This window comes from Nipponia nippon, unplaced genomic scaffold (assembly GCF_047370975.1).
Source record: "Nipponia nippon isolate SJK-2023a ecotype South Korea unplaced genomic scaffold, ASM4737097v1 scaffold_5, whole genome shotgun sequence".
Classification (NCBI taxonomy): Eukaryota; Metazoa; Chordata; class Aves; order Pelecaniformes; family Threskiornithidae; genus Nipponia; species Nipponia nippon.
In genome coordinates this window covers 9221967-9240072 of record NW_028262369.1, presented here as the reverse complement: position 1 = coordinate 9240072, position 18106 = coordinate 9221967, and the positions used below count along the sequence as shown (strand labels likewise).

Genomic DNA, 18106 nt, shown 5'->3' with positions numbered 1-18106 from the left:
TAAACGTAACTTGTGAAAAACATACTCTGCTTTGTACTTCAGCATCTATGGTAGTTTGCTACTAGTTTTAGTTGTTGTGAGTTATAAGCTTACTGGGGAAAAATAAGATGACGTTTAACTTGGAAATTATGTGGTTCTTTGGGTTGATAAAGTACTGCTTCTTGTCAGTTTAATAATAAAGTATCATACTGTAACCTGTGCACGATATTGCAAGATTTTCTCGTCATTTCTTTGAGGATGTTGGATTTGCTTTTTCTTCAGTAATTTTGATATCACTGTTTACTCTTGAAGTCTAGCTAACAAAAATGACTATTCTGATTCTTTTGTTTCAGAAATGTTATTAAGTACTTAAAGCAAACATCACGAATCGCTATTGGACCTTTAAGACTTTCCACACTCACTGTGTCTCAGTCTTTACCAGTGTTGAGCACTCTCCAGTTGTATTGTTCTTCTGCTTTGGAAAACACTGTATCCAACAGGCTGACATCAGAGGTATGTCTGTGTGTTTAAAACCTAAATTGGAGTAATGTCTTTCTCCATGTCATGTCATGAAGTATTGAATATAGAACATACATGAATTGTTTTGACTGTTGTTAATCATACTGTAAAAAGACCTCATTTGGTTTTCTAATGTGCCTTGGCCCAAGTTTTTTAAAATTTACATCTCGGTTGGACTTCTTTGCATAGTTATAAACACACCATCTCTTTCAATTACACTTCTAGTATTCTTAAAGTTTTGTTGGTAGTTGCTTTTTAGAGAAGCATTGATATTTCTTCTCTAAATACATTGTAATGCTTGTTCCTACAACACACACATGTGACTTATTTTAAAAGTAACTTCAAAATATTTATCAAAAAACAATCACTTCAGCAATTAAAAACTCAATGTCAAACTTCAACCAGCATGAATGATCTGGTTCTAATTTCTATTCACATTGTCCAGAAAACAATTCTGCTTGATTTTGAGCTATTCTTAGTATTGTCCTCTCAAAATCAAGCATGTGAGTTGCATAAAACTTACTTGCGTTTTATTAATTAACAATAAAGAGTGGCTACTAATACAAACAAGAATGTTTACTCTGCAGTGAAATGATCTCTGGTTTTAGTAATTGAAAATACATTTTAGTAAAGATGTCTTTCATGACAGCTATGCAACTTCCATGTCTCTTTCAGGACTGTCTTATACCTCTTTTCAATGATGCTTTGAGGTCATGCAAACAGCATGATGTAAGGCCATGGATGCATGCGCTGAGGTACACAGTGTACCAGCATCAGTTGATGGAAAAACTTAAAGGTATATAAGCTCTCATTTTAGTGTTATGAAAGGTAAATGCAGAATTTGAACTTAAATCTTCTGCTGAAAGCAGCAGCTGTGTCTTTTTCTGTTATGTAGATGGTTTACTTTTTAAAAGTTTTGGTTACTTAAATGTCTTGCTTTACAACTAGGGGTCTCAGTTACTACTGTAATGTAGACAGTGTTGAAAAGAAAAAATTATTCTGAAATGCTTAGCAGTTCTGTACTCTTCTAATTGCACTTTACTTGCTCATCTCTTCATACTTGAAATGCTTTCACTTTTGAACACTTCAATATTATCAATAACGGGTCTTTAAAAACAGTCACGAAAGCCATATAAGTGTGCAGTACGATAAGAGGTAATGGGAGAAAAAGAAGGAAGGTGTATCAGAGGACAAGTAGATTTCTTAGCTAAAAAGAATGCTTATAGTGGAAAAAATGGCTCTTTTGCCCAGCAGATAATCTATGGATATATTTTTTTTGTTTCGAATGGGGTATATAAATATTCTAGGCAGAAATGAAGTTGTCTGAATTTCTCAAGGAGGTGTTAGGAAATATGGAAGAGCTGAGTAATTTTTTTTTACTGATGGCCATGTACAGAATACATTGGGCAGAAATTATCTGTATAACGCAGGTGCAATTATTGTTTAATAATTTTGTTTACAATGTCTTGCTTTCTTCTTCAGAACCAACAGTACCAATTAAAAGCCATCTAATGGAGCTGGGCTTAACAGCAGCAAAATTTGCACGGAAGCGAGGAAATATTGCCCTAGCTACGCGACTGCTTGCCCAGTGCAGCGAAGTTCAGCTAGGAAAAACCACTACTGCACAAGACTTAGTCCAGCACTTTAAAAAATTGTCTGCACCAGGTCAGATAGATGAAAAATGGGGTCCTGAACTTGATATTGAGAAAACAAAATTGTTATACACGGCAGGTGAGTATGTTCTAGATACTTGAGCTGCTTGTCCTTGTAACCAGGCCAATTCCCCTGGCTTTGAGGAAATTATAATAGGACAGTATCATTAGGAACTGATTCCATCCTATTAACTGTTTCAGTCTGAAAGTATTTTCACAAGTATCTTCTTCCTTGTCATTTTGAACTTCAGAAGACAATTTTCTTTGTAAAAATATATTGTTACAAGCTGTATCTGAATATGCTGAACTTCAGAAGAACTGTTTTGAGTAAAGTTAACGCTCTGCTGAAGATATGCTTTTCATGATATGCAGGTCAGTCAACACATGCCATGGAAATGCTGAGTTCTTGTGCCATATCCTTTTGTAAATCTGCCAAAGCTGAATATGCAGTTGCTAAATCTATTCTTACGCTGGCTAAATGGATTCAAGCAGAATGGAAAGAGATTTCAGGACAGTTGAAACAAGTATATAGAGCTCGACAGCAGCAGAATCACACTGGTCTGTCTACCTTGTCTAAAAACATATATAATTTGATTGATCTCCCAGCTGTGAATACACAAGAAGAAGAATATCCTAGGATTGAAAGTGAATCTACAGGTAGATTTGTTCTCCTCCTTATTCATTTTTTTATTAAATTAGTTACTGATGATTCCACTGAGGGATAGCACCAGTTATATTGATAAAGATTAAGTGCTCCATCACTCATGTATTTGTTTTCCTAATAGATGTATAAGCAGTGTGTGTTTTGTGGAATTGGTAACTATACACGTTTAAACCCAAACACCTAAATATTGATATTTCGTATTTCTTTCAAATTTCTCTCATTCAAGTGATGGTGGCCTGAAGAAGAAACTGGAATGCGTTTATTTTATGAGGAGGATATAAAACTTTGTCATGCCTTTGCCTGCTTTCAGCTCCTGTATTTGCTAAAGTTTGAATGAGATCTTTCAGATTAAGCATTGACAGGATTTATATTTTGAAGGCCCTGATAAGTGTGAAAAGCAGTTACCTTAGGTTTTTCTCGTGATCTTTAACCTATGCTTAATTTGAGCACTTCTGTTGTTGCCACTAGATGTACTCTAATTCCCAATTTTCAGCAGACTTTTCTTCAAATGTCAAGATAAAGTTCTTTCTTTGATTAAACATGGATTTCATAAATAACTTTGTTCCTCTCTTGCAGAGTCAGAATTATTTTAGAGCTGTTAATGGATGTTAAGTAGTAGGTGCTTTCTGACTTCATGGTGAAGAAAATAAATATATACACAAATAAACACAAACACACTGCCCTAGGTACTTCATAAAAATCTGCTCTCTCAAGCATCTTGCTCTTTTGGAGATCATGAGTTTCTTGCCTCAGTTCCATCTTTCTGTGAAAGAGAAAGCAATTGTAGAGTACAGGCAGTGGTTGTTAGAAAATTAAAAACTGGTCTTTGCTTTGCAGCAGGTGTCAGAACTGAAAAATAATTGCATTTTGGAAAATTTTACAGTCTTGGATACTAACTCGACCAAAAAAAAAAATTACATGCTTAGAATGTTTTGGTTTGTTTCCTTTGTTAAGGAAACAAATGTATGTACTTAGAATGTTTTGGTTTTCCTTTGTTAACGAAATCAGAAGCAGGGTTTACATCTTAACATATATTGCTCTGTTTATTCCATCACAGTAAATATTGGAGTTGGAGAGCCTGACTTCATCTTGGGACAGCTGTATCACTTGTCTTCAGTACAGGCACCTGAAGTAGCCAAGTCTTGGGCAGCCCTGGCTAGTTGGGCTTATAGATGGGGCCGGAAAGTAGTTGATAATGCCAGGTAAATTCTTCCTAATGTTTAAACTTATACTTCACAGTTAGTTTCCTTAAGGTAAACCCTAGCTTTGTATTTATGATTACTGTTCTTTGTGATCTAAAGTCGCATGCGAGCAGAGGACTGAATATTCTCTTGATTACTTGCCCTCTGTAAAAAGAAGTGTGTTTAATTCTGAGATAAGGATGAAGATTTCTTCCTTAAAGAAGTTTTATATATATAGTCTTAATGGGTTCAGTAGCTCTACGAATACTAATATGTTGGGGATCAATAATTCATTAAATGTTACAGTCAGGGAGAAGGTGTTCGTCTGCTGCCCCGGGAAAAATCTGAGGTTCAGAACTTGCTTCCAGACAACATTGCAGAGGAAGATAGAGAGAAAATCTATGGGATTCTTGGGCAGGCAGTGTGTCGTCCAGCTGGGATTCAAGTAAGTGTAAATTTGCTTGCTTAAAAAATGTTCAGCTTTAGTGTGAACCTTATTTTTCCTCTACTTGTGATTCATATTAACTCTTGTAAATGTTTTAAAGTTAAAATTCAGACAATACAAGAGTTCTCTAAGAAACCATCAATTAGCAAAGTGGTAACACATCTGTTCTATGGACTATGGTATTATGATCAAGTAATGTAGTTGCATGAGTTGCCTAGACAAAAACTGGATTAGGAACTAATATTGCTTCTAACAATGAATGGAGGACTCAAATCAAATCTGTTTTCTCTTTATTTGCATTTAGGATGAAGATATGACTCTACAAATCACTGAAAATGAAGACAATGAAGAAGATGATATGGTGGATGTTATATGGCGTCAATTATTAACAAGTTGTCCCTGGCTTTCAGATCTTGATGAAAATGCAACAGAAGGGTTAATTAAAGTGTGGAGGAAAGTTGTAGACAGAATCTTCAGTCTCTATAAACTCTCCTGCAGCGCATACTTTACTTTCCTCAAACTCAATGCTGGCCAGGTTAGTGTTTGTGCTGATGAGGAAATCCAGTTACAAACTTTTCTAAATGATTATATGAATGATAGACTTAGCTTGGAGTATTTCTTTCTTTCAAGGTTCCACTTGATGAAGATGATCCCAGGCTGCACTTAAGAAATACTTCTGAGCAAAGCACTGATGATGTTATTGTGATGGCAACCCTAAGACTGTTACGACTGCTTGTGAAACATGCTGGAGAACTTAGACAGTATCTAGAGCATGGGCTAGAAACTACACCTACTGCTCCTTGGAGAGGTAAGTAGATGTTATCTAGTTGTTAAAATTAATTTTGACACATTTTCTCTAAATACAAGCAGAAAGGTATTCATTGCAGTTCCATAAAATTTTTATTTAAGGATGATGGAAAGAGAGCCTGTCTTTTACTAAATAATTTCATTAAAGCTGTTCAAGTCTGCTGTGCATTCTGATCTTAGAATAGATAAGTAGCACAGATTCTGATTCCCTCCCTTCCCTGCCTTAACACATTGAAAGGAGAAAGGAGATGTAGTTTGTAAAGTATTACATTATATTACCACCTTAAAAAAAAAAAAAAAAAAGGGGTGGGGTTTTTTCCTAGCTACAGTTTGAAATGCTGTTCAGAGAAAGATGTGTGTCTAAAGCCAGATGTCTCAGAAGTAGTTGTTTGTCATTACACTGCTGGTTCTGGTTGCTCAGGGACTTTCCCACAAAAGGTTATTGAGTTGAAGTGTGGAAGGCAGCAGAAGAGGAGGCCACCTATTGCAAAACTGCTTTCTTTTGAAACATCCAGTTATGCTAACTTCAAGAACTATTAATGTGACTCTCCTTATTTTTGAAAAGTGATGTAACATATACAATGTGCAAAACTAAGTTCCTAGTGCTTGACTAAAAAATTTATATATTGCATCTGATGTTATCTGTATTTGAATAGTAGAAGAAAATAAGCTATTGCCTGTACTGTAACAGACAGTTAGTTAAAAGAAGTTTTTATTGGGAAACTAGACATTTATGTTCTCCCAATGTGAAACCAGCATGCTTTTAAAAATAAATTAAAATAAAATTCTGCATCACTTGAAATGAATAGGCACATTTTCTTTTTCTGTTTATGAAGGTATTATACCTCAGCTTTTCTCCCGCCTGAATCACCCAGAAGTGTATGTTCGTCAGAGTATTTGCAACTTATTGTGTCGAGTGGCTCAAGATTCTCCTCATCTCATACTGTATCCTGCAATAGTGGGTACCATTTCACTTAGCAGTGAATCCCAGACTTCAGGTATGGAAATAAAAATAAATGTTCAAATACACTTTAGCGTATATTTTTATATACTGAATATACTGAATCAAATGATACTGAGGCTTTTTTTTCTTCAATAACTCTGAAACTTTCTATCTTAAGAATATTTTTATTATGGGACCTCACTGGTAGCTTTCATGTGATTTACCAGTTTGGCAAATAAGTTAGTTTTTTTCAATTTTATCATCATATATTTTGCCAGTACTTAATGTAATATGGGGACCTGATGCTAAATGAAGTATTGAGTGATGTATCTTTCAAGGCCAGAACAGTGTAGCTAATATTTTAACATCTGTTTTTAATTTAGGAAACAAGCTGCCTTCTGCCATCCCTACTTTGCTAGGTAATATTCAAGGAGAAGAACTGTTGGGTGGTGAATGTGATGGAGGCAGCCCCCCAGCTTCTCAAGAAAGTAGTAAAGATGACACAAAAGTTGGATTAAATGAAGATCAAGCAATGATGCAAGATTGTTACAGCAAAATTGTGGAGAAACTCTCTGCTGCAAATCCAACAATGGTATTGCAGGTAAATAATCTGAATGTATGTTACTTGTGCTTTTATTTGAACCACAAAATAGGTGATTTGTATATCTTGTGGGTAGGCCTACTGAAAGTTTGGTGCATCTTTGCTGTTAGGCTGTCACCTTTTTTCAAGTTGTTCATCTACAAGAATAAGTCTTAATACTAGTATTCTTAAAAGTAAGCGAATCTTAATTTATTTTATACAGGTTCAGATGCTAGTGGCTGAGCTGCGCAGAGTTACAGTTCTTTGGGATGAACTTTGGTTGGGAGTTTTGCTGCAGCAGCATATGTATGTCCTCAGAAGAATTCAACAACTGGAAGATGAAGTCAAGAGGGTCCAAAACAACAACACTTTACGGAAGTATGTCTTTTTTTGAATAATTCAAGTGATAATTGTAACAAGTGTTTGTTCTTGGGGAAGCATACAGTCAAACTGATCAACAGTGTTGTTGCTCCTGAATTTGTACTATTCTACCTTCTGCTTTGTAAGCCAGTGACCTTACTTCAAGAACATCTTGATGCTACAGCTAGTACTCTAATCAAATGAGAAACAACAACAGTTCACCTGTGAATCCATGTTGGGATTTCCTTAATAACAATGTGTTGGAACCCAATGCATATCAAGTTGTGGATTATGAGATCCTATAGTTCTTCATCCCAAGGTCTTTCTTACAAGTCAGCTGAAACGAGGACAAGCATGTTGAAGGATGTAATCTGTTTGGAGTTTACTGTAAACACAGATATTTGGAGTAAACAGAACATCTTAATCTGCATTTGGTTTTCAATGTTCAGCAAGTCTCTTGTTCTCTCTCATCTGGGTTCTCCTGTGAATGGATTTGTGGAAGAGGAAAGCCATTCACTGGGAACCTGGCTAAGCTTAAGAACACCTCTTGAATTCTGTAGTCAGAGCTGACATGGAACGGGAGAAAGCATAATTTGAATTGTGCTCTTTCCCTTCTTTATAGTGTGGTACACCCTCAGGAAGTAGTAGTTAGGAGCTCTTTTATTAAAGGAAATAGTTGCTTAGGGTGGTTTGAGCTCTCTGAGCTTCTCCTCAGGGTTTCCAGTGGTGAAGAGCACAGTTCAATTGTTTCAGTTACAAAAAAAGTGTGATTCAGAGGAACACGCATTCAATGTGGAATGAAATAGTCTTCCTTTTAATACGGTCATCCTTGAAGATCTCATTTTAGAGATGTAACCATTTTCGTGAATTCTTAGATGTCTCATTTACAGTCTTATTTTAATGCTCTGCTTATGAAGTAACTTGGTTTTATGGAGTTAAGAGGAATTCCTTTTTTTTTTTTTTTTTTTTTAGAGAGGAGAAGATAGCAATCATGCGTGAAAAGCATACAGCTCTAATGAAGCCCATTGTATTTGCTTTGGAACATGTACAGAGCATCACTGCAGCTCCTGCAGAAACTCCTCATGAGAAATGGTTTCAGGATAACTATGGAGATGCAATTGAAAATGCGCTAGAGAAACTGAAGAATCCTTTGAATCCTGCTAAACCTGGAAGCAGCTGGCTCCCATTTAAAGAGGTATTATATGCACAGACTAAGAGTACAATGTAGAGACTCTCGACACTCTTGCTGCACCATGTGCTTGACCCTCTCCTTAGTATTCTCTTGCTATTCTCTTGCCACGTCAAAACTGCAGCCTGAAACTTTGTCTTCTCTGCAATCACCACAGGCATGCTAGACACTAAAGCAAAGTAATTGTTGCCTCTGTAACAAGTCTTACTGACTATCTGCATTACTGCATTTCTACCCAATGAAATTATTTTTTTCAAATCTCGTATCTTACGCTGTCTGAGATCCTGTCAGTTTTGGGGGCAGAGGGCTTTAATTTATTAACTACTGTCTTTCTGAAACTCTATGCTATTTGAGTTTAGTGGATTTAACCAGAGTACCAACTTGTTAGAAGTTATCTAAGCATAGTCCTCAGGCTGTGCAGCAACCTTCAAATGATCAACCCTTCCCAGATGTACTCTGTTTTTCAATTATGTGATCTTGTCTTATTAATTTTTTATGGGTCTGAGGAAAAACAAAATATGTATTCACTTGGATATCCAGAGCCAACCTGGTGGTTTTTAAGTCTTGATAGACAGAACCTAGATTTTACACACAAATAGACTTTTTTTTTTCAGTTCCCCTTCTACTTTGCAGAACAAGCAAGCATGTAGACACATAAACAGGAGGTTGCTGAATGCTGCTGCTTTTGACCACAGCTCAAATACTTAAAAATGCAGGAGCAAACCTCCTGAGGAGTTTGATTTGTTGTGACTTTGGTGCTTATCACTGGGCAGAGTATATTTGCTGCATAAAGGATTTCTTTTCAGATTTTGTCATCTTCATCGTAAGCTATAAATGGATTAGTAGGGTGGCAAGGATGAAAGGTAGTTTAAGAAGAATGTCCGTGGTTTCTGGAAGATGACTACCATTACATCTGCTTTGGTGTTTGTGTGGTTTGTTTTTGGTTTTTGTGGTGTTCTTTTTGTGTGTTTTTGGTTTTTTGTGGTTTTTTTTTTTTAATGCTAGCTGGTAAGGTGAATCTCAACCTAAACCAAAAAATTTCCTTGGAATAGGTTATGCTAAGTTTGCAGCAAAGAGCACAGAAACGGGCTAGTTACCTCTTACGCCTTGAAGAAATCAGTCCTTGGTTGGCTGCCATGATGAGCACTGAAATAGCACTTCCTGGAGAAGTATCTACCAGAGACACAGTCACGATTCATAGTGTGGGCAGTACCATCACAATTCTGCCTACCAAAACCAAACCTAAAAAGCTGCTTTTCCTGGGTTCAGATGGGAAGAACTATCCCTACCTATTCAAAGGTAAGAAATTGAAATTTTCTCATACAAGTTACTGTCTCTTGTTATAAATCAGACTATATTAAAGTTTGGGAGATGCATAGTTGCAACTTTTGCTTTCTTGGCCTGCATGATACGGAGAAAGAGTTGTTTGGAGCATCTTCTCCCTCTCCTCCCCGCCTCCCACCTCACCATACATTTTTGAGGATTTTTGCTTTGTGAAGCTGTAAGTCAGGGGTGTTTTCAGATACCTTCTTTGTAAGGGCTGCATTAGAAACAGTGTTCTACTTGCATACTGATTGGATTGGCTGGATGCACTTTTCCAGAAGCTTAAGGTAGCACCCAGAAGAGAACTTAAGAGACTTCATGCCTTCCCTGAACGGGAAAGACCTACTTGTTATGCTAGTAACTGTTGTGTGTACTGTTCACAGAGAGAGCTGTCATAAACTGTTGATTCTAGTAGGTAAATGCTATGTAAACCTTTAGGTTTAGGCTGAACAACTCATCCTTAACCTGCATAATTTATAAAGCTATTCATGGTCTGAAATGAAGTAGGCTTTCAAAAAATGCTGAGTTTTGGGCTTTAAGAGAATAATTTTTTTATCTAGAAACTAAATTTTAAACAAAATAAATTTATCGCAGGTTTAGAAGACTTGCATCTAGATGAAAGAATCATGCAATTCTTATCAATTGTGAACACAATGTTTGCTACCATTAACCGTCAAGAGACACCGAGGTTCCATGCGAGGCACTACTCTGTGACACCTCTGGGAACAAGATCAGGCTTGATCCAGTGGGTGGATGGAGCTACACCTTTGTTTGGTCTTTACAAGCGGTGGCAACAGCGAGAAGCTGCTTTACAAGCACAAAAGGTAGCAACTATGTTTTATGCCAGCTAGGACAATTCAGAAGGGAACCATTTATTCTGATTTGCTTTCCAATTCTAAGTAAAGTAGTCTTAAATGGATTGTGTTTTGTTCATAATTGTGCAGAATGGTTCTGTGTATTCATATCTCTTGGGATTTCACCAGATGTCAATGAAATTGCGTATATATTTATCTATATTACAGTATGTAACATAAATATACCATTCTGGCATGATAATTCAAGGAGAACTGTTTTTGAACAAATAGAGTTAACCTTGGTTAAAATTGTTTTAGTTCCACATCTCATTCTCTCATTCTCATTTCATTTTAAATACAGGGTTTTTTTTTAAATTGACCTTGATAATAGTAGAGTTAGGGTAAAGCAATGTGTTTTCAGTTCCTTTAGGTTTTCTTAACCATTGCGTTTTGAAAGGATTCTCTGAGCTGTAAAAGTCATCCTCGGTGGAGGAGCTGATTTCATATTATTGTCACCAAAACTGAATTTGGGATACTTTTCTGTGGTAATGACAGTTGCAAAATGTAAACCAGCATTTTTACCTCTTCTAGGCTCAGGACTCTTACCAGACTCCTCAGAATCCTGGAATAGTGCCTAGACCCAGTGAACTTTACTACAGTAAAATTGGACCCGCATTAAAGGCAGTCGGGCTTAGTCTTGATGTGTCACGTCGTGACTGGCCCTTGAATGTCATGAGGGCTGTTCTAGAAGAACTGATGGAAGCAACTCCCCCAAATCTCCTAGCTAAGGAGCTCTGGTCATCGTGTACTACACCGGATGAATGGTGGAGAGTTACACAGGTGAGTTATAACAAATATATTTTCCCGTTGAAAGGATGTGTTTTTAATGGGATGAGGGGCAACAAATGCCTGGGATGTGTTCAAGCAATGATACTCCTGAGCTAGGACTGCTGAAGTTTCATGTAACAGGAAGTGTTAGCATTTGGCAGGAAATGATGCAGTTTTACCATCTGGAATAAAAAAATGGGTGTACACCTGATAATTCTACATTAGTAAACTAGAATTATCAGCCTAAGACATGAAAACTCTTGTAAGATATCATCAGACAACAAATAGAATACAGCTTGGAATAAGTTGGGTTTGATTTGTCTTACACTTAAAATAATGTTTTAAGATGGTAGTCAGTCCAATGTGTTGGCAGAGGATTCCCACAAATAATTTTTTCCTGAAACTCTCTTTAAAGTCGTATGCAAGATCCACTGCAGTTATGTCCATGGTTGGCTACATCATTGGTCTTGGAGACAGACATCTGGATAATGTTCTTATAGATATGACTACAGGAGAAGTTGTCCACATAGATTATAATGTTTGCTTTGAAAAAGGTAATCTAAAAAATGCTATATGTTATTCAAATAAAAGGTTTCCCTGCTTGGTAATTAAAAGAAACAACTTAAATTTTTATCTTAAAGGGAAAAGCCTTAGGGTACCAGAGAAGGTTCCATTCCGGATGACGCACAATATTGAAACAGCACTTGGAGTGACAGGAGTAGAAGGGGTTTTCAGGCTTTCTTGTGAACAGGTAAGTCAGGAAACTTGCAGAAAAGTGAGGGCTATCACTTGCCAAATACAATCTTAGAACTTTTTTCTATTAAACATTCTGCTGTTGATTTATAAAGCCTTCACCTCTTCTGCTGTGATTTTAATTGGACTTACTTTAGATACATCCTATAATAGGTATTTAAGAAATATGAGGATGTCAGATAAATACATATGCAAGTAGTGGTACAACTACGGTTCAGGGGGGAGGGGGACTTGTAGCTCTAGATGTAAAACGTTCTGTTTTTCCTGAAGCTTTTTTTGTGAAGTTTTGCTTACCCTCTTTCTTCAGGACTCATCCTTTATAAACATGACAGATATGTTTTTAAAAAAGAAAAATGCTCTGAACAAAGGAGAGTTTTCTTCCTCAAGTGTCTGTTGCTAGAGTTTTGTGTGGAAGGCTAGAATGCAATCTTTAGTTTTAGTGATGTTACCACAGGCTAGCTGCATTTGTACATACTGTAGTGTTCTTCCTGTGTTTGTAGTGGTTAGGGATAAGTTATAGATTTCTGACCTACTCAAGTACCATATTTTGCATTTAAAATTCCACTGTTCTACAAGGATAATGCAAGATTAGAATGAGTCTGTTTAAAATATGATGCAGGTCCTTCATATTATGCGACGTGGGAGAGAGACTTTGCTGACGTTGCTTGAAGCTTTTGTTTATGATCCTCTGGTGGACTGGACAGCAGGAGGCGAAGCAGGATTTGCTGGAGCTGTCTATGGTGGTGGTGGCCAGCAGGCTGAAAACAAACAAAGCAAAAGAGAAATGGAAAGAGATATTACACGTAGTCTCTTTTCGTCAAGAGTGGCTGAGATAAAGGTAAGTTTACTACATAATTTTCTATTTTATAACCAAAGTAGGCCCTATGATTTCACTTCACTTATTTGTATTTTGGGGGTGGTGGAAGAGTTGGTCATCTACTAGAAATAGTTCACAAATTTTATTGAGCTAAATTGAGTTTCTATTGAGGGAAGTGCTTATATGGAACTTGCAAGTATTTAGTTTTCATTTTCTGTGTGCTTAATTCTAAAAAAATGTTTTAATGTTTTGCCTGAATCTGTGCTAGAGGAATAAAAATGGGAGTTTAGAGAGCAGTCTAAATGTCCATTAAGCTGTAGCGCTTTTGGCACTGGAGGTATTCCTAGGTAAACAACATCATTGAAGGGTCAAGTGCTGCCATATATTACTTTCTCTTACCTGTTTGAATTAAGTCCAGTTCTATAACGTCTGTGTCTTGGTTATAGGTTAACTGGTTTAAGAACAGAGATGAAATGCTTTCTGTGCTGCCAAAATTGGACAGTAGCTTAGAAGAGTATCTGAACCTGCAAGAGCAGTTGACAGATGTAGAAAAGTTGCAAGGAAAACTACTGGAGGAGATAGAATTTCTGGAAGGTGCAGAAGGAGTGGATCATCCCTCCCACACGCTTCAGCACAGGTACAGAGGAGCCAGGAATTCTGTCAGGAATCTTGCGGTTCTATACAGTTGGTGGCTTAGTAATGTACTTATAAGTTAAATGTTAGAAATGTATATATGAGAGGTATTAATAGCTGGGTGAAAGCTATTCTTACAGTAAGCAAGTCACTCCTTGTACAGAAGAGCTATTGAAACCATTTTCTTACTGAATAATCTTATTTATGTCCTATGCCTCATATTCGTCAATATAACCTGTGCTGGTCCGTGTTCCACACTTGACTTCAAGGCAAGAGACAGAATGTGCTGCATGTGGTGTCTCATCAAATTAATCCACATAATGCAGCTATTGATAAATAGCACAAAAATCTTTTCATCTAAGTTTTTAATTCTTTAACTTATTTTTCAAGTTTATTTGAAATTGATCAAGGATTTCAGAGTTGCATGAATATGCACATGCATTCATTATTTTGTAGGAAACCAGAATTAATTATTAACACAACATTGTTAGTTTTATGTAATTTGTGAGAATATGTTCATTTTCTGGTCAACAAAGTAGTTGTGTTGTTCAATATAGTTTTGTATTCAATATAGTTAAGTATTTTTTTCTTGTAGTACTTACTTGATTCTGTGGCTTCAATAATTCAGGTATTCTGAGCACACACAGTTGCAGACTCAACAAAGAGCTGTCCAGGAAGCAATCCAGGTGAAGCTGAATGAGTTTGAGCAGTGGATAACACATTACCAAACTGCTTTCAGTAATTTAGAGGCAACGCAACTTGCAAGTCTTCTTCAAGAAATTAGCACACAAATGGACCTAGGTATAAAATAGTATGGGGGGGGGGGGGGGGAGTTTAATGGTTTGAAATAACTAGAGTTTAATATCAGGAGGCATTATGAGTATCCTCTAACTTAAAGGCAAGGACCTGCGTATCATAAATGAAAAGAAAGGGGGTTCTTCAAAGGGTGATTTAGAGCACTTCAAGGTTTCTGTGCCAAGCTGTCTGAAGGAACTTGTCTGTCTGACCATATCTGGGCATGAGATTATTCTCTTACCTTGTGCTTAAAGTAGTCAATATGAATTCTCCATGCCTCCTTTATCACAAGTAAAAGAATATTTTTGGAAAGATGTTAATGCTCAGTATATGTATGCTATAAAATATGTGTGCTTCAGAGATGTGTCTTAATTTTTAACCATCTTTCTTAAAAGGTCCTCCAAGTTATGTACCAGCAACAGCGTTTCTGCAAAACGCAGGCCAGGCACATCTAATCAGTCAGTGTGAACAACTGGAAGGAGAAGTTGGTGCTCTTCTCCAGCAGAGGAGATCTGTGTTACGTGGTTGTCTTGAACAATTGCACAACTATGCAACAGTAGCTCTTCAGTATCCAAAAGCTGTGTTTCAGAAGCATCGAATAGAGCAGTGGAAAACCTGGATGGAAGAACTCATCTGTAACATGACAATAGAGCGTTGTCAGGATATCTTTAGGAAGTAAGTTGACAGAATAATGGATTATTTGAAGAACTTAATTTTCAAGCTACTTCAGGATTTTAATTTCCTAATTAAAATGAATACTTTTGTGAGGACCGATCTAATTATAAAGCAAGACAAGATTAAGTTGTAATTCCAGAAGTTTGGAGGAAAAGATGAAAAACTGCGTTAAAAATACTGTTCCAGAGTTTAATCTGTGTACTACAAAAAGAAAACCAAGTAACATTGCCCTGTAATGAGCAAATGAAGAACCATGTTTGTGGCTTTAGCTTAGTGATATTTAGGGGTTTTAGAAACTTCTAGTATTTAAGAATCACTTCAGTCTACTAAAGACTTTTTTTTTTTATTAAAGCAGATTTTCAAGCAATTTTTTTTTTTTTCTTCTTTTTCTTCTGAAGTCAGGCCATTTCAGCATTATTACTGCCTGGCTTACAAAATCTAGATTATATTCAAGCATTTACACTGAAACCTGTTTCCTTCCTATTTCTTATCTTCTATTCATTCTTTGCCTCAAGGACTACTGACTGTCTTCTGTCCTTGCAAATAGGTATGAAATATGGTGCATTCTAGGACTTTATGAAAGTGTCTTTAGGGTAGCCATCAACTGCTGTGGTATTTAGAGTTGATACGGAGTAGGTGATGTGGGAACTGTTCACATGCAGAGTATTTTTCCTACCCAAAGAGCAGAGTGCAATTTGCTAGTGCTTGAGAAGGGAGAATTTTCTCATTGTACTTTTGCTTTACAGGTATGAAATGCAATATGCTCCTCAGCCACCTCCAAGTATGTGTCAGTTCATAACCGCTACAGAAATGACTCTACAGCGCTATGCAGCAGATATAAATAACAGACTTATCAGGCAGGTGGAACGTTTGAAACAGGAGGCAGTTACTGTACCTGTTTGTGAAGAGCAGCTGAAAGAAATTGAACGTTGCATAAAAGTTTTCCTTCATGAAAATGGAGAGGAGGGCTCACTGAGCTTAGCAAGTGTTATCATCTCTGCTCTGTGTACCCTGACGAGGTGAGTTGCCTCTTGTGAAATTTTTTTCTATGCGTTCATGTTTGAGACCACATAAGAGGAATATTCAAGTGACACAATTATGTGGAGAATGCAATAGCAGGCAGGTTGTCTAACTAAGTGTCATAATTTATCTAGGCGAAATCTGATGATGGAAGGTGCAGCATCTAGTGCTGGAGAGCAACTGGTTGATCTGACTTCAAGAGATGGAGCCTGGTTCTTGGAGGAGCTTTGCAGCATGAGTGGGAATGTTACCTGCCTTGTGCAGTTGCTGAAGCAGTGCCATCTTGTACCCCAGGACTTAGATATTCCTAACCCAATTGAAGCATCAGAAGCTGTTCACTTAGCAAATGGAGTATATATTTCACTTCAGGTGATACTTACTTTTATGTTATTTTTTCTTTCCTCATCCCCAACCTTCTAAGGCTTCAGCTAAGCTGTTCTTAACAGCTTCTTCCTTAAACAGCTAAATGTTTGTTTATGATGCTGCCGAGATTTTTTTTTTTATTGGACCTTAGTCTTTATTGCTGTATTTGGCTGAGCTGAACAGGCATTTACTGCTGCCATTTACACTTTTATTGGTTGAAAGAAACCATTTTGATCTATACATGACAAATTGTAAAAACTGCTGTCAAGTAAGTAACCATGAGAAAGAAGTTAGTACCAGATTTATAGACACACCAGGTTCATGTCTTGCTTTCATTCTTCTATTCTGTTGCTGGCAGTCCAGAACATCTTCCAAACTGTTCAATCTGTGCTCTTTCTGTTTTCTGCTCCTGCTAAGCCTTACTAATTTTCACCTGAAACAAGTAGTTTGAAACAAATTCTGAAAACCTGTTTTACATGCCCCTATCTCCAAGACTGGGAAAGAGAAAAACGCATTTATAATTTTGTGTTTTAGAAATGTTTCCACTTTAATAAAACAAAAAAACATTAGCGGCAGCTTGAGTAAAATATCTGCTGAAGACTTAAGTGATTTATAAACCGTGGCTGGTGTAAACAGCTTTTTGAGGCTTTTGGTTCCGCTGTATTGTATTTGAAAAATATTTTCCTACCAACCTGTGTAAGCGCATTGAGATTTTCGTCACTTTGTTTCTTCACTCTTCAAAGTATTAATGTTTCAGAAATTTTCCAGAAATATGCATGCAATTTCATTGCATTGCAGCTGAGATCTTTCACCCATACATTGTTGTCCTCCCTGTGAGCTCTTAGGTAAGATGTGGAGCTCACTGAGCAGTCAAGATAACTAATCTTTTTGGTGTGTATTGTCTCATTTTGGAGACAGAGTGCATTGGTTGGTTCTTTCTGTAGCTGCCTTTAGCTCTCTGCATTCTGCTTGGAGAAAATTGCTTTATGCCACTTAGGGTACTGTTTTTCTTGCCTGCATTGATTTCTGTGGCATGAGTAGGACTCTAGCAAAATAATCTCTATCTGGCAGGTTTTTGATTCTTTTCCCTTGCCTGGTCCAATCAGTTTAGCAAATCATAAATTCAGTAAATAATTTAACTCACTCATTTATAGTTATATAATGGAAAAGAAAAGCTACATAATTTGACGAAATTGATTTGCAAAGTGTGATCTCTGTACCACTCATCCTTTGCTGAGCATTGCTGTAAGGTATTGCTGCTGATGCTATTGAGGTAGTTGTTGCTACATTGTGCAAATGTCAAACCTTTGGGTTGGTACAGGGTTTAATGTATTCCTGATTTCTTTAAATTGAAAAAAAAGAAGTAGATTTTGACCCTTGGCTGACCACCATCGTGTTATCTTTTAGATAATGTCTGCTGCAGGATGGTGTAATACTAGAAGGAGAAAGATGTTGCACATGATACTTTTTGAGAGGGGAAAATTTATGTTTTCATACTTATGTCCCAACAGGAATTGAACTCAAACTTCCGACAGATCATTTTTCCTGAAGCGCTTAGGTGCTTAATGAAAGGAGAGTATACTTTAGAAAGTATGCTCCATGAATTAGATAATCTTATTGAACAAACAACAGATGGAGTCCCTTTGCAAACATTGGTTGAATCTCTTCAGGCCTACTTACGAAATGCTGCTATGGGACTAGAGGAAGAAACACATACTCATTACATTGATGTTGCAAGGTAAATCACCTTTTTTTTTTTTTTTAAGTTCAGGTATGAGAGAATGAA

General features: G+C 36.8%; 1 protein-coding gene across 5 annotated transcripts in view; it reads left to right on the top strand.

Annotated features, from left to right (window-relative positions):
- SMG1 (SMG1 nonsense mediated mRNA decay associated PI3K related kinase) overlaps nucleotides 1-18106 on the top strand; it is a 68337-nt gene that overhangs the window by 40553 nt on the left and 9678 nt on the right. For 4 of the 5 annotated variants that reach the window (XM_087731185.1, XM_087731186.1, XM_087731184.1 and 1 more), the window contains 24 exons: nucleotides 333-492; nucleotides 1174-1294; nucleotides 1981-2229; nucleotides 2523-2807; nucleotides 3872-4016; nucleotides 4302-4440; nucleotides 4745-4975; nucleotides 5071-5248; nucleotides 6084-6245; nucleotides 6574-6791; nucleotides 6994-7148; nucleotides 8103-8325; nucleotides 9372-9618; nucleotides 10237-10466; nucleotides 11028-11276; nucleotides 11680-11818; nucleotides 11906-12015; nucleotides 12637-12855; nucleotides 13281-13471; nucleotides 14096-14268; nucleotides 14658-14937; nucleotides 15684-15956; nucleotides 16092-16326; nucleotides 17832-18058. In XM_087731185.1, coding sequence (XP_087587311.1) covers nucleotides 333-492; nucleotides 1174-1294; nucleotides 1981-2229; nucleotides 2523-2807; nucleotides 3872-4016; nucleotides 4302-4440; nucleotides 4745-4975; nucleotides 5071-5248; nucleotides 6084-6245; nucleotides 6574-6791; nucleotides 6994-7148; nucleotides 8103-8325; nucleotides 9372-9618; nucleotides 10237-10466; nucleotides 11028-11276; nucleotides 11680-11818; nucleotides 11906-12015; nucleotides 12637-12855; nucleotides 13281-13471; nucleotides 14096-14268; nucleotides 14658-14937; nucleotides 15684-15956; nucleotides 16092-16326; nucleotides 17832-18058 — 4839 coding nt within the window. The remainder of the gene's footprint in view (nucleotides 1-332; nucleotides 493-1173; nucleotides 1295-1980; nucleotides 2230-2522; nucleotides 2808-3871; nucleotides 4017-4301; nucleotides 4441-4744; nucleotides 4976-5070; nucleotides 5249-6083; nucleotides 6246-6573; nucleotides 6792-6993; nucleotides 7149-8102; nucleotides 8326-9371; nucleotides 9619-10236; nucleotides 10467-11027; nucleotides 11277-11679; nucleotides 11819-11905; nucleotides 12016-12636; nucleotides 12856-13280; nucleotides 13472-14095; nucleotides 14269-14657; nucleotides 14938-15683; nucleotides 15957-16091; nucleotides 16327-17831; nucleotides 18059-18106) is intronic. The other variant, XM_087731188.1, reaches the window with a different exon arrangement.